This window comes from Schistocerca serialis, chromosome 10 (assembly GCF_023864345.2).
Source record: "Schistocerca serialis cubense isolate TAMUIC-IGC-003099 chromosome 10, iqSchSeri2.2, whole genome shotgun sequence".
Taxonomy (NCBI): domain Eukaryota; kingdom Metazoa; phylum Arthropoda; class Insecta; order Orthoptera; family Acrididae; genus Schistocerca; species Schistocerca serialis.
In genome coordinates, this window is record NC_064647.1 from 33,986,438 (window position 1) to 33,999,192 (window position 12,755).

At 44.0% G+C, this 12,755-nt stretch overlaps 1 protein-coding gene across 1 annotated transcript in view; it reads left to right on the forward strand.

The window, feature by feature from the left end:
- The first annotated feature begins 1,939 nt into the window (after positions 1-1,939).
- The window catches only part of LOC126425206 (proteoglycan 4-like), a 38,141-nt gene continuing 27,325 nt past the window's right edge, over positions 1,940-12,755 (forward strand). Inside the window, exon 1 of the mRNA XM_050088163.1 lies at positions 1,940-2,018. Coding sequence (XP_049944120.1) covers positions 1,940-2,018 — 79 coding nt within the window. The remainder of the gene's footprint in view (positions 2,019-12,755) is intronic.

Sequence of the window (12,755 nt, forward strand, 5' to 3'; positions counted from 1 at the left end):
AATCGCTATGGTCCCCTCTAGAGCTACGCATCGCTAGCATGAACAGAGCAATACGAGGAAACAACTTTCGAAACAACGTGCTCGAAACGAAAGACGTTTGATACACACTGCACAAAAAAACGTGTCACCCGCGAGGTAGGCGGCACTTCAAACAGTAAGGTGTCGACAGATGTGGAAGAAGGCCACAGCTCACACGTTCATTTGAGGTCTTAGGTGCGTTAAGGAAATCATATTGGCACCAATTTCTCCACAAGTCTGGCTAAAGCGATCTCGGACGTCTCACAGGATGGGAAGGTCGTTGCGTCCTCCCTTACCCACATTTCAGCCCTTCTACTTTGCAGTGGATGTCGGAATGCCGACTCCCAGCGTTGAAATCAGTTGGGTTTCTTTTGGGTGGTCAGGGAAAACATGTCCAACACGCAATTGAGCAGGATCGACACGAAAATCCCTTCAGCTGGGCGTTGATTCCCATAGATTTCGCGATCGAAAACGACAGTTCATAGTGCGACGAGCAACAGGATGACGTTATTAACAACGTAAAGCACTGCTCAAGGCCCCCCCCCCCCCCCCTCCTTTTCCCGTGGGCGAGTGAACCTACTCCAAGGAAGATCGTGGAGATGCAATCCCAACGTACGTTGTATGACGCATTTGGAGTGCAAACCGACCACATTTATTACTGTTGCGTACATAGTACCGCGTAGTCAGCGCGAACACAACTATCCCACTAGAGCGCGCCCCACTAAGCACAACAGCGCAGGCGCAGCGCTCGTCCGTCTCTGCTCTACGAGATGGGCTGCCATAGAGACGGACCAAATTCTGCTTCCGCCGATCTGCGTATTAATATGTAACGCAGCCAGTGAGATTGCTGCTAACGTAGAACCTTTTCTCCTCGTAGATCACACTCGCGCAGTGGCACATGAAAGCGCGAGGTATTATAACGAGTTTACAGACCTCCGATTAGTCAGTCTGCATTTGTCTGCACCAGTCTGTACCAGTCTGCATTAGTCTGTACCAGTCTGTACGAGTTCTACATTTGTCTGTACCAGTCTATAGGCAAGTTTCAGTCTGCGCCTAATAAGATTACCATATTCCTGTACATAGCCATGAAGATACATGTATAGACACTTTTGACAAGTATCAGAGATATATGTGAGAATAAGATTAACGTACCCATACCAAAGGACTTCAGATTGTCAATTGTAAATAGCCTCCAGAACCAAGTTAAGTAATTTTTATGCTTGTTATTTTAATAAATGTGTGTGAAAATTAATCAAGTTCTGTTAAAAGTTGGTCACCGTCAATCTGCTACTCCAAGCGCGCAAGTGGCATTTCTATCGTCTGACCTAAAGGCAGAAGATAAACACGCCACGATAAGACCACGAGACATATTGCTGACACTCGCCTACTTCGTTGGAGCGACAAGTCAAATAATCTGATGGTGTGTGTACCGAAGGTCTTGCAGTACGCACACCACAATTACGCTGGGTGGAAGCGGTAATGACAGCTCAAAACTATTCAAGATGTCCAAGCCTCTATCAGGTTCATTTATATCATGCTGAACAAAGGTTGGATGTTGTCGACTGGGGGACGAGTGGGGCTTGGAGAGCAGGGGAAGGGCTTTAGACGGACATTTTGCCTGACAGGAAGGGGAGGGGGATGATTTAGAGGGGCCCTTTGCTGTTTCGTTCACATGTAGCTCAGTGTTGCACTCTTCCGCGATCATGGCACTGGAGGGAGCGAAACAGGAGGGCTGAAAGAGCATAAACAACTTTTGCTGCTTCAGATCTCGTCCACATTTTGCCTAACGGTTTTGAACGATCCCTATTCGTCCCAACTACCAGAGCGGTGCCTTCACGAGCACACCGATCGGCACTAGGAAACATTATGTAGAAGGCATTGAACCACACGCGGCTGTGACAAGAGAAGACCAAGACACGCCATGAGGCAACGCTCCGACAATGCCCCTTGGGCAGCGTGCACACAGGCTGTCTTCTCACTCTCTCGAGCTCAGTACCTCAGTACGTCGCGTCGGAACTCAGTTCGCACTGCACGTCAGAACGTCGCACTGTGCTCTAGCCTTACAGTGATAATCGTCTCGCACCGTAGCTAGCTGTTAAGGAACGTTAGTCATTGTACATAGTTGTGATATGGACACGGAGAAGACTGAAGAATTAGTACATGTTATTTGATTGCTTTTAACCACAAACATGATATCGGACATCACTGAAGTTAAGTACTCAGTGGGTTCCTGTAATAAAGTGTATTTTAACCACGTATGAATTTTGCGTCCTAATGAGAGGACACTCACGTATCATACCATCCTCTCCTCATCCAGTCAGGAACCACAAAGCTTTACAAGAGGGCACAGCCACAACAAGAGCATCAATCGCGGTCATACTACACTCCAAAGGGTTCGGACCACGTTCAGTCGGGGTGCAGCCCCACGATGGCCTTAGAGGTGGATTGGGGCTGGATCGTCTCGGGAGTGTAAGCAATGACGAACGTTGTCAAGAACGTCCCCTGTTGCTCATTGCACTAAGAACTGTTGTCTTCCACCGCATGAGAACTGTTGTTTTCCACCGCGAAAAATGCGAGAGTCAACGCCTCAAGGAAAGGGGTGCTTTCATTGACGGCCTTTATGCCACCGATTGAAGACATAAAGGTTGTATATGAGACCACTACCATTTTATTTTTAGCACTTTTATTTTAAAAAAAATGATTCAAATGGCTCTGAGCACTATGGGACTTAACATCGGAGGTCATCAGTCCCCTAGAACTTAGAACTACTTAAACCTAACTAACCTAAGGACATCACACACATCCATGCCCGAGGCAGGATTCGAACCTGCGACCGTAGCAGTCACGCGGTTCCAGACTGAAGCGCCTAGAACCGCTCGGCCACCGCGGCCGGCTTTTATTTTCACTAGTCCGTCTTGATCACAGATTTCTTTACACTTTATGACCGGTTTCGGCTTTTCGTCATCTTCAGATCTGTCGTAAATATAAATACTGTGTAAGCGACCAGGTTCAATTAATTAAGATTAAATTTATACAAGTCTTAGTGATGCATGAAATATAAAATATCAAATATTTATAGCCATGTATGGCAGTCATACGTACCGTTAAAATATTCTGATATAAATCATAGTCAAGTTAAACATGTGCGTGCTACCAGGACTTTCATAAATTTTACATCGGTCAGACAGGAAGAAATTTCCTACTAGTTTTAGAGAACATACATTTAATCAAAACAAGAGCGCTTTCGGTACACATCTTGACAGAGAAAGACATATAGGACGTATAGATAGTAATATGAAAGTGTTGCATAGGGCGCCAAAGGGATAATTAATGAAACTGCTCGAAGAAATGGAGGTATATGTGCACAGGAAACAGCAACCGGAATTATTGCTGAATGAACAGAAAGAGTTTAACCTGAATGCTTACGTTGATATATTCGGAGACCTACTAGTTTGAATAGCATGGAGCACCCCAGCGGATTGGCCTGTGCCGGCCGCCGGCGACAAAGAGACTAGGCCGTCCTCCGTGAGCTCAACCGCAGGAAAACAAGGAAGTCATGCAGAGAAGCAACGACATATTCGCAATCGATACTGCACTCTAATATAATATCGATTATCAATTTTCTATTTTTAATTAATGGTCACTAATTTATTAAGTGTGTTATGGTTTCGTTCACTGTTAACTAATCCTAGGATAGAAGATTTTGTGATTTTCTTATTTTTATTTTTATTTTATACTTTTAATACTGTTTTTAATGACAGACGCTCGTTTAGCCAAGGGGGAAAATTTTTTTTAACTAAAGACAATGCATACGGCATTTTAATCTTTATGTTGACGACACTGGCTTACTAGGTACTCTGGATAAAGTGGCCTCCGCTGGCATTAGGTTTTTGTATATATACTGAATCAATCTGAGTTTAGCACGCAGATATTTAATTTGACGATGATGTATATCAGAATATTTTGACTGTATGTATGACTGTCATACATGGGTATAAATATTTGACATTTTATATTTCATGTATTACTAAGACTTATATAGATTTAATCTCAATTAATTGAACCTGGTCGCTTACCCAATATTTATATTTACAACAGATGCGAAGATGGCGATCAGCCGAAATCTGTCATCGGCCACCCGTAAGAAAACCGTGTGATTTCAAAGCTGTGCGTTGCGTACACTGACCTCTGTTGTAGAAGTGTCGAAAGAAGGGGTGAAATGTGAACAAGAGGGTGTGTGACGACCATTGCATAGTACGAAACGTTCACGGTGGCTTTGGGCAGGACTAGGGTGAAATTTGTTTCCATTGTGACATCACTGACCCACCTCACACCTCACAGCTCACACGAACTTCTGAGCTGTGGACTATTTTCCGCATGTGTCGATAACCTGCTGCCTGAAGCGTGGCAGAAGTCAATCCTTTTGCATAATCCAGAAGAAGGGTTCAAACACCTCTCAGGTTAATCTCAAACTTATACGTTGCTGTAGGAGACAATTACAGGGTTTCCAACATTGAAACTTTTTTGTGCAGTGTCTATGTGGACGCCACGTAATTGGTTTGGCCGCACACTTAAGAAAACCGACAAGAATTCCTGTGCCACTTTAACAGCATACACGACAATTTGAGGTTCAGCAATGAGGTGTACAGAAACGAATACCTACCGTGATTCTGATAAATATTCCTGGTGGCACGCTGGGACATTCTGTCTGCAGCAAGAAGCTTCACACGGAGCTGCACCTAAACACCAATAGATGCCTCCATCCAGCGCAACACAAATTTGTGTTCAACACCGTGACACAGTCAGCGTGAGCCATATACCACAATCAAAGTCGGCCTGCCGAATTACAGCTCTCCAGCCGAACAAGAAAGAAAAGAACGCAGAAGAAGAAGAAGAAGCGACTGGCCTTCCTTCCGTAGCCAGCGCCCCCCGCATCCCAAGGTTACCGGGATAATGGAGAAGCACAACATGAAAATACTTTTTCGGTCAGTGGTTAAAATCAAGAATATGGATGGTTCAGTGAAGGACCAACTAGGACTACAGGCATCTGGTGTCTGTGGCCTCAGTTGCGGATGTGATAAGCAGTGCATCGGCCAGACGCAGCGCTATTCAGAACAGGTGACGAGCGTCAACATCGGCTAAACCGACTGGTAAAACAGTGGCTGACCAAAGCATCAACGATGGACACACCTTGATTTTGAACATGCAAAGGAACTTGCTTCACTACCAGTAAGTATAGACATCGATACAGAATGCAATAATACTAAGACCTGCATCATCAACGCAGCCTCCTGAAGCACTTGATAAAAAGAAGAAAACAGATGGGGAAGAACGACTCAAATTTTGCCATACAGAAATTTTAAAAAAGGCATTAAAGAACAGCAAGTAGCATATTTGAGGTCTGTACAGACAAACACATCAGATAGCTGGGAAACATACAAAATAAAAAGCAACGCCGCGGAACAAATAGAGCACACAAGAATTGTGAGACATGTTCATAAGTGGCTTAGAGCACGACGTACACGGAAGACAACAGTGTGCATTCAAAGGAGGAAGGAACACACAGAATATGTTGTGGGGAAGGCCAACCAAAGACTGCGTTTTATTGGCAGGACACTTAGAAAATGTAACAGATCCACTAAGGAGACTACCTACACTACGCTTGTCCGTCCTCTTTTAGAATACTGTTGCGCGGTGTGGGATCCTTACTAGATAGGACTGACGGACTACATCGAAAAAGTTCAAAGAAAGGCAGCACGTTTTGTATCATCGCGAAATATGGGAGAGAGTGTCACAGAAATGATACAGGATTTGGGCTGGACGTCATTAAAAGCAAGGCGTTTTTCGTTGCGACGGAATCTCCTCACGAAATTCCAATCACCAACTTTCCCTTCCGAATGCGGAAATATTTTGTTGACGCCGATCTACATAGTGAGAAACGATCACCACGATAAAATAAGGGGAATCAGATATACGAGATTGGAATAATAAAAAATTGTAAAGGTGGTTCGATGTACCCTCTGCCTTAAATATGATTTGCAGAATATCCATGTAAAGTCATGAAAGCCTTGAGAAAGGAAGAAAAATACACTGCCTCACTGAATATTATACACAGTGAGCAAAGAATAGATCACTATACATCCTTATAGTTTACATAGAAGGACGAATATGAGATAGTATGTATAATGGAAAGTAGATCCAGCTACAAGTTGATCTGGAAGACATGAAGAACAGGAAAGCTACTGGAATAGATAGAACAAATGCAGAACTAATGAAATATGGAGGCTTACCACTACATGAAAGACTTTTAAAATTAACAAATGGATGTTGGACGAACTGCAAGATCCTAGACGCTTGGTATACAGCAAAAGTTCTCACTTTTCAAGAAATAGAAACGTAATGACTATAAAAACTACAGTGGCATGTGTATCTTTAACACTGGCTACAAACTATGTTCAAAGATAATCAATAACCGCATGAAGAGTATCACGGAAGCTATTATTTCTAAAGAAAAAACGGATTTAGATTAGTTCGTTCACGCACAGGCAATGTGTTTGTAATTTAAAAAATTGTAAAAAACACAGAGTACTTAAAACAGAAACCCATATGGTCTTTATTGACCTTTAGGAGGCTTTTGACCGTATGAGCCGTGACATTCTACGGAAGAATATGTCCCACTGTGAACATCCTTATTACCTAATACACGTAGTGGACTTTTTTTTTTTACAAAAATACGCCAGTGTAAATAAACGCAGGTAGGAAATGACTAGAAGAACTAATTATTAACCAAGGTGTTACACAAGGGTGTTTGCTATCACCTACCTCTTTTTAAATTTTTGCTTTGACTTCATTCTTCGTAAAGGTAAATGTAAAGTAAAAGGAACTAAGGTAACGAATGAGGAATGCTTGAACGTACTTTTGTTTGCAGATGATATTATCATTCAAAAGAATGAAGACCTCCAAAAGTTAATAGTATACCAGCTCAATGAAATATGCAAGAAATAGCACTTTAAAGATTCTAGTAATAAAACAGAAATAATTGCGTTCATAGGAACATACCCAGTCAGATCAATAATTGTTTTGAATAATTCATTTTCAGTGCAAGTCTTTCCCATCTCTTATTCAGGCTGTGCTGTGGGCTTTAAGCTGTGCTGCAAGCTTTTATTTTCACTCTGATGCGGAAAACGAAATTCTATAAAATGATGGCGGGTCATTCTATGGGTGCGAAAGCTGACTTAGTACAAGAAACAACTCCTTGAAAGGTTGCGGCTACTCGATGCCACAACTCGCCAGATAACCTGAGACAATTTCCTCAATAGCTTCCTTTTTGAAACTTCCTGGCAGAGGTGACAGAAGTCATGTGATAGTGACATGCACATATAAAGGTGGCGGTAACATCGCGTAAACAAAGTATAAGAGGCCAGAGCATTGGCGGCGCTGTCAGTTGTACTCAGCTGATTCACGCCAAAACGTTTCCGACGTGATTATGGAGGCACGACGGGAATTAACAGATTTTGAACGCGGAATGGTAGTTGGAGAGGATGCGTGGGACATTCCATTTCGTAAATCGTTAGGGAGTACAACATTCAGAGATCCATAGTGTCGAGGGTGTGCCGAGAATACCACATTTCGGGCTTTACCTCTCACCACGCAAAATGGTTCAAATGGTGTAAATATTCTTCACGGGTGTGCCTCCGGATGACATTGTGCAAATCCCACAATATTTCTTCGGAGCAACTGTCCGACATCATCAGGTGGTTGAACCTCGCTGGTGGCTAGGTACGACTGACAAGATCCGAATGTCGATGCCGCTGTATATAGAGCACGCGTGTGAAGATTGCGCAGGCGCGGAAACCACGCATACGCAAACATTGGCAGATAGATGGCGCCAGACTCAAACGCCCTCTTCCGGGAGACGCAGAGCGGCCGTTCTGCGCATGCGCTGACGCTGTGTTTACTAACATGCTGGCAAAGTTATGACGGGTCTATTATCGAAAGCTCTTTGCTTTCTCGTCGTGATTTAACAGCAGCCAATGCAGGGTTCCAGGCTGTACTCAACTGAAATCCCGCATCCCTGTTGATAAGGTTATCAGCTGAACGGATATGTATTGCCTCCTTAATGACGCAATCCCAGGAAGAGAATGCTGGGAATAAAACTTCCGTCTTTTCGTAAATCATGAAAATCATGTGATGTCCTGTGTTCAGACAGTGTTCTGCAATTGCCGACTTCTCCGGTTGGCGTAGGCGTGTATGACGCTGATGTTCATAGCAATGTTCTTGTACTGTGCAACATGTCTGACCTATGTATGCCGCCCCACACTGACAAGGAATCTTGTGCACACCACGTTTCCTCAGACCGAGATCATCCTTAACCGAACCTAACAGGTTCCTCAGTTTTGCAGATGGTCTAAAAACACACTCGATGTTATATCTTTGGAGGACTCTTCCGATTCTTGACGACATGGCACCAAATAACGGCAAGAAGGCCAAGGTGGCGGGTGTCTTCGTATCTTCATTCTGCTCCATAGATTGAACTCGCTTGGGCCTGAATGCATTGCGTATTCAAATGGCTCTGAGCACTATGGGACTTAACATCTGAGGTCATCAGTCCCATAGAACTACTTAAACCTAACTAACCTAAGGACATCACACACATCCATTCCCGAGGCAGGATTCGAACCTGCGACCATAGCAGCAGCGCGGTTCCGGACTGAAGCGCCTAGAATCGCTCGGTCACAACGGCTGGCCGCGATAGCATAAAACAAGCTGCCCTTCTTTGAACTTTTTCGATGTCCTCCATCGATCGTATCTGATGAGGATCCCAAGCCGCACAGCATACTACAGAAGAGGACGTACAAGCATAAAGTATGCAATCCTCTTAATAGACCTGTTATATTTTCTCGGTGTCCTGCCAATAAATCGTAGTATTTAGATTCGTTTACCTACAATATTGTCTATGTGTTCGCTCCAACTTACGTTATTCGGGACTGTAATCCTTAAGTGTTTAGGTAAATTTAGCAACCAGATTTGTGCGATTTTTCGTGGAACCGAAATTTAGCGAACTCCTTTGGGTATTCATCTGGATGATTTCACACTTTCCATTATTTAGAGTCAACTGCAACTTTTCGCACCATACAGATATGTTTTCTGAGTTGTTTGGCAATTTGTTCTGATCATCTGATGACTTTATAAGACGGTAAATAACAGCATCATCTGCAAACAAACTAAGAATGCTGCTCAGTTATCTACTAAGTCGTTCATACCCGCATCCGGCATCCAGATTTAGGTCTTCCGTCATTTCCCTAAACCGCATCAGGCAAATGTCGGGTCGGCTCCTTTCAAACGGCACGGCCAGTTTCCTTCCCCATTCTTCCCTAATCCGAGCTTGTGCTCCGTCATTAATGACCTCGTTGTCGACGTGACGTTAAACACTAATCTCTTCCTGCCCCTCCTCCTCCTCTCCCCCCCCCCCCCCCCCTCTAATTCGTTTGTGCACTACAGCAGAGGGCCTATAACACTTCCTTGGGGAACGACTCGATGACTTTCCCTCATTTGCTAAGAACAATGACGTTTCAGACAGGAAATCACGAATCCAGTAACAGAGCGGAGACGATACGCCGTGGGCACTCAATTTCATTAGAACTCGCTTGTGAGGTACGGTGATAAGAGGCTTCCGGAAATCTAAAAATATGGAATCAATTTGACATCCCCTGTCGACAGCTCTCATCATTTCGTAGAGGACCCTGCTGCAAAGCCTTTTATTCAACATTATGCACTGAGTACTGTGCTCTGGATTGTGTGTTCTGCACCAGAGTTATATCTGTCATCAGGTCAACGATAGACGCCTTACAGTGCGCACGAGTCTGCTGCGACCTCCACGTTCTGCGACGAACTACTCGCGATTTCAGCGTGTTTCAGATGCTTTCGACAGACGCCTCCGAGAGTAGCACGCGAGCAGCCGACCAGTATCGACGTCTCTGAGACTCTCGCTCCCAGGCACTGGGCCTCAAGCCAGTGGATTTCTCATTTTGCGGCCTATTCGTGACCCGCATCTTCGCTAAACTGGTTCCGCATTCGGCCCCGTTTCGCTTACAGCCTCCCCTTACCGCATCACCGGTCCGCTACGCGACACTCATCGTCAGGTTAGCGATAGGCAGTCGTCTTCACATCGATATCATAGTTTCCTGCTAGTCTGTAGAGGAACATTTTCTAGAATTCTTGGAAGATGGTCTATTAGGAGGCTACAATGCTTCTCAGATTGAAATGTAAAAACCTAGTTGATGAACAAAAGCTGAATGAAGCGAAAGTGAGCGTAGGGAGAGCAATGAGACAAGCGTTCAGTGATTTTGAAAGTAAGGCGTTGTCAACCGACCTGAATAAAAAACGTAAGAGATTTTGGTCGTATGTAAAATCAGTAATGGGTCAAAATCATCTATTCATTCTCTCAGCGACCACACCGGCACCAAAACGGAAGATACCAGAGAGAAGGCCGAAATACTGAATTCGATTTTCCGAAGTTGTTTCACCGCGGAAAATCGTAGCACTGTCCCTGCTTTCAATCGTCGTGCGAACGTCCTAATGGCATATATTGAGATAACCGATCACGGAAATGAAAAGCAGCTACAATCGCTTAGTAGTGGAAAGACGTCAGGACGAGATGAGATGTCTATAAGATTCTATAAAGATTATGCGAAAGAACTTGGCCCCATTCTAGCAATAATTTTTCGCAGATCTCTTCAGCAACGAAAGTTGGCTAACTGGAAAAAAGCGCAGTTCATTCCCGTTTTTAAATAAGGCCGTAAGACAGTACCGCACAATTATAGACCTATATTGTTGACGACAGTCTCTTGTAGAATTATGGAACACGTTTTATGCTCAACAGTTATGACGTTTTTGGAAAAATGAACATCTACTCTATAAAAATAAACATGGATTCCGCAAACAGTGACTCTGCGAAACTCTGCGCGCTCCATGAGATCCACAGCGCAGTGGACAACGGCGCTCAGGTTGATACCACCTTCCTTGATCTCAGTGAGGCATTTGACATCGTCCCGCATTGCCGTCTAATGAAAACAATACGAGCTTCCGGACTGTCGGAGCAGCGATTGGATTCAAGACTTTCTTGCAGATAGAACTCAGCACGTCGCTCTTAAAGGAACTAAATCAACAGATGTAAAGGTAATATCCGGAGTACCACAGGGAAGTGTGATAGCACCGTTGCAGTTTACAATATATATAAAAGATCTAGTAGACAGTGTGGGACGCTCTTTAAGGCTATTGTCTATAGCAAAGTAGTAACGCCATAAGATAGTAAGAATCTGCAGGGAATTGATAAATGGTGCAGACTCTAGCAGTTGATCGTGAACGTAAATGAATGTATCGTACTGCGCGTACATAGGAAAAACACTACTGTTCAGCTAGACTATAGATGACAAACAGCTGGAGACAGCGTCTGTCCTAAAATGTCTAGGCGTAACTATCCAGAGCGACCTTAAGTGGAATGACCACATAAAACAGATAGTTTGAAAAGCAGACACCAAAGATTCATCGGAAGAATCTTAAGGAAATGTAACTCACCCACGAAAGAAGTGGTTTATAAGACGCTTGTTCTCCAAATTCTTGAGTATTGTTCATCTATGTGGGATCCCTATCAGTGAGAACTGGTACGGGCGATAGAGAAGATCCAAAGAAGAGCGGTGCGTTTCGTCATGGGATCGTTTAGCTGGCGAGAGAACGTTACGGAGATGCTAAACAATCTCCACTGGCAGACGTTACAAGAGAGGCGTTGTGCATCACGGAGAGATTTACAATTGAAATTTCGGGACAACACTTTTCAGGAGGAGTCGGACAACATATTACTTCCCCTAACGTACATCTCGTCTATTGACCACGAGGAGAAAATTCGAGAAACTAGAGCCAATACAGATGTTTACCGACAATTATTCTTCCCAAGCACTATTCGCGAGTGGAACAGGGTTAGAGGGATCAGACAGCGGTACCGAAAGTACCCTCCGGCACACTCCATTATGTGTCTTATGGAGTATGATGTGGATGTAGATGTACTTCTACGTGTTCAGTGTTCTGTTCATGAAAAGCAGGTCCATGAGCTGGTCGTTGACTATCTCACACCACACGGCTACACTCCATGCCCGCTGACGCTCCACCTGAAGAAGCCAATGTGGACTGTCAACAGACCAATACCGCTTGTTTCGGCGGTTTGCCTGGCCACGATTGGCAAATGTGTATTCATCACTAAACAAGATACATGATACCTCTGGAATATTCTGTCTTAATATTCATGTACAGAAGTAAACACAATTCTCACACTCGTTTCCAAGCAGCTCTTCCCGGAGAGAGATGTGATAGGAATGGAACCTACGTCGATGTGTGTGACTCTTGCTGACTCGTGTGATTGCCGGGAGCTAACTTGTGCATCGACTGCAAAGCAGCAAGAACATCAATTTCCTCCTCGTCTGTAGTCACCTGTTTCCTTCTGTTAAATTGTCTAGTTGTTGCACTACCACTTTCAGAACCTGCTTGAAGAGGTTGATAAATACGAGGGCTGTCCAGAAAGTAAGTTACGATCGGTCGCGAAATGGAAATGACTATAAAAATCCGATAAAGCTTTGCAAAGATGTGTTGGGCAGTGTCTCTAGTATGACTCTAGGTAGAATTATGTCGCTCTTTTCATGCCTGAGCTCTTAGTGAGCGCGTAAAGATGTTATAGAAAATATGTC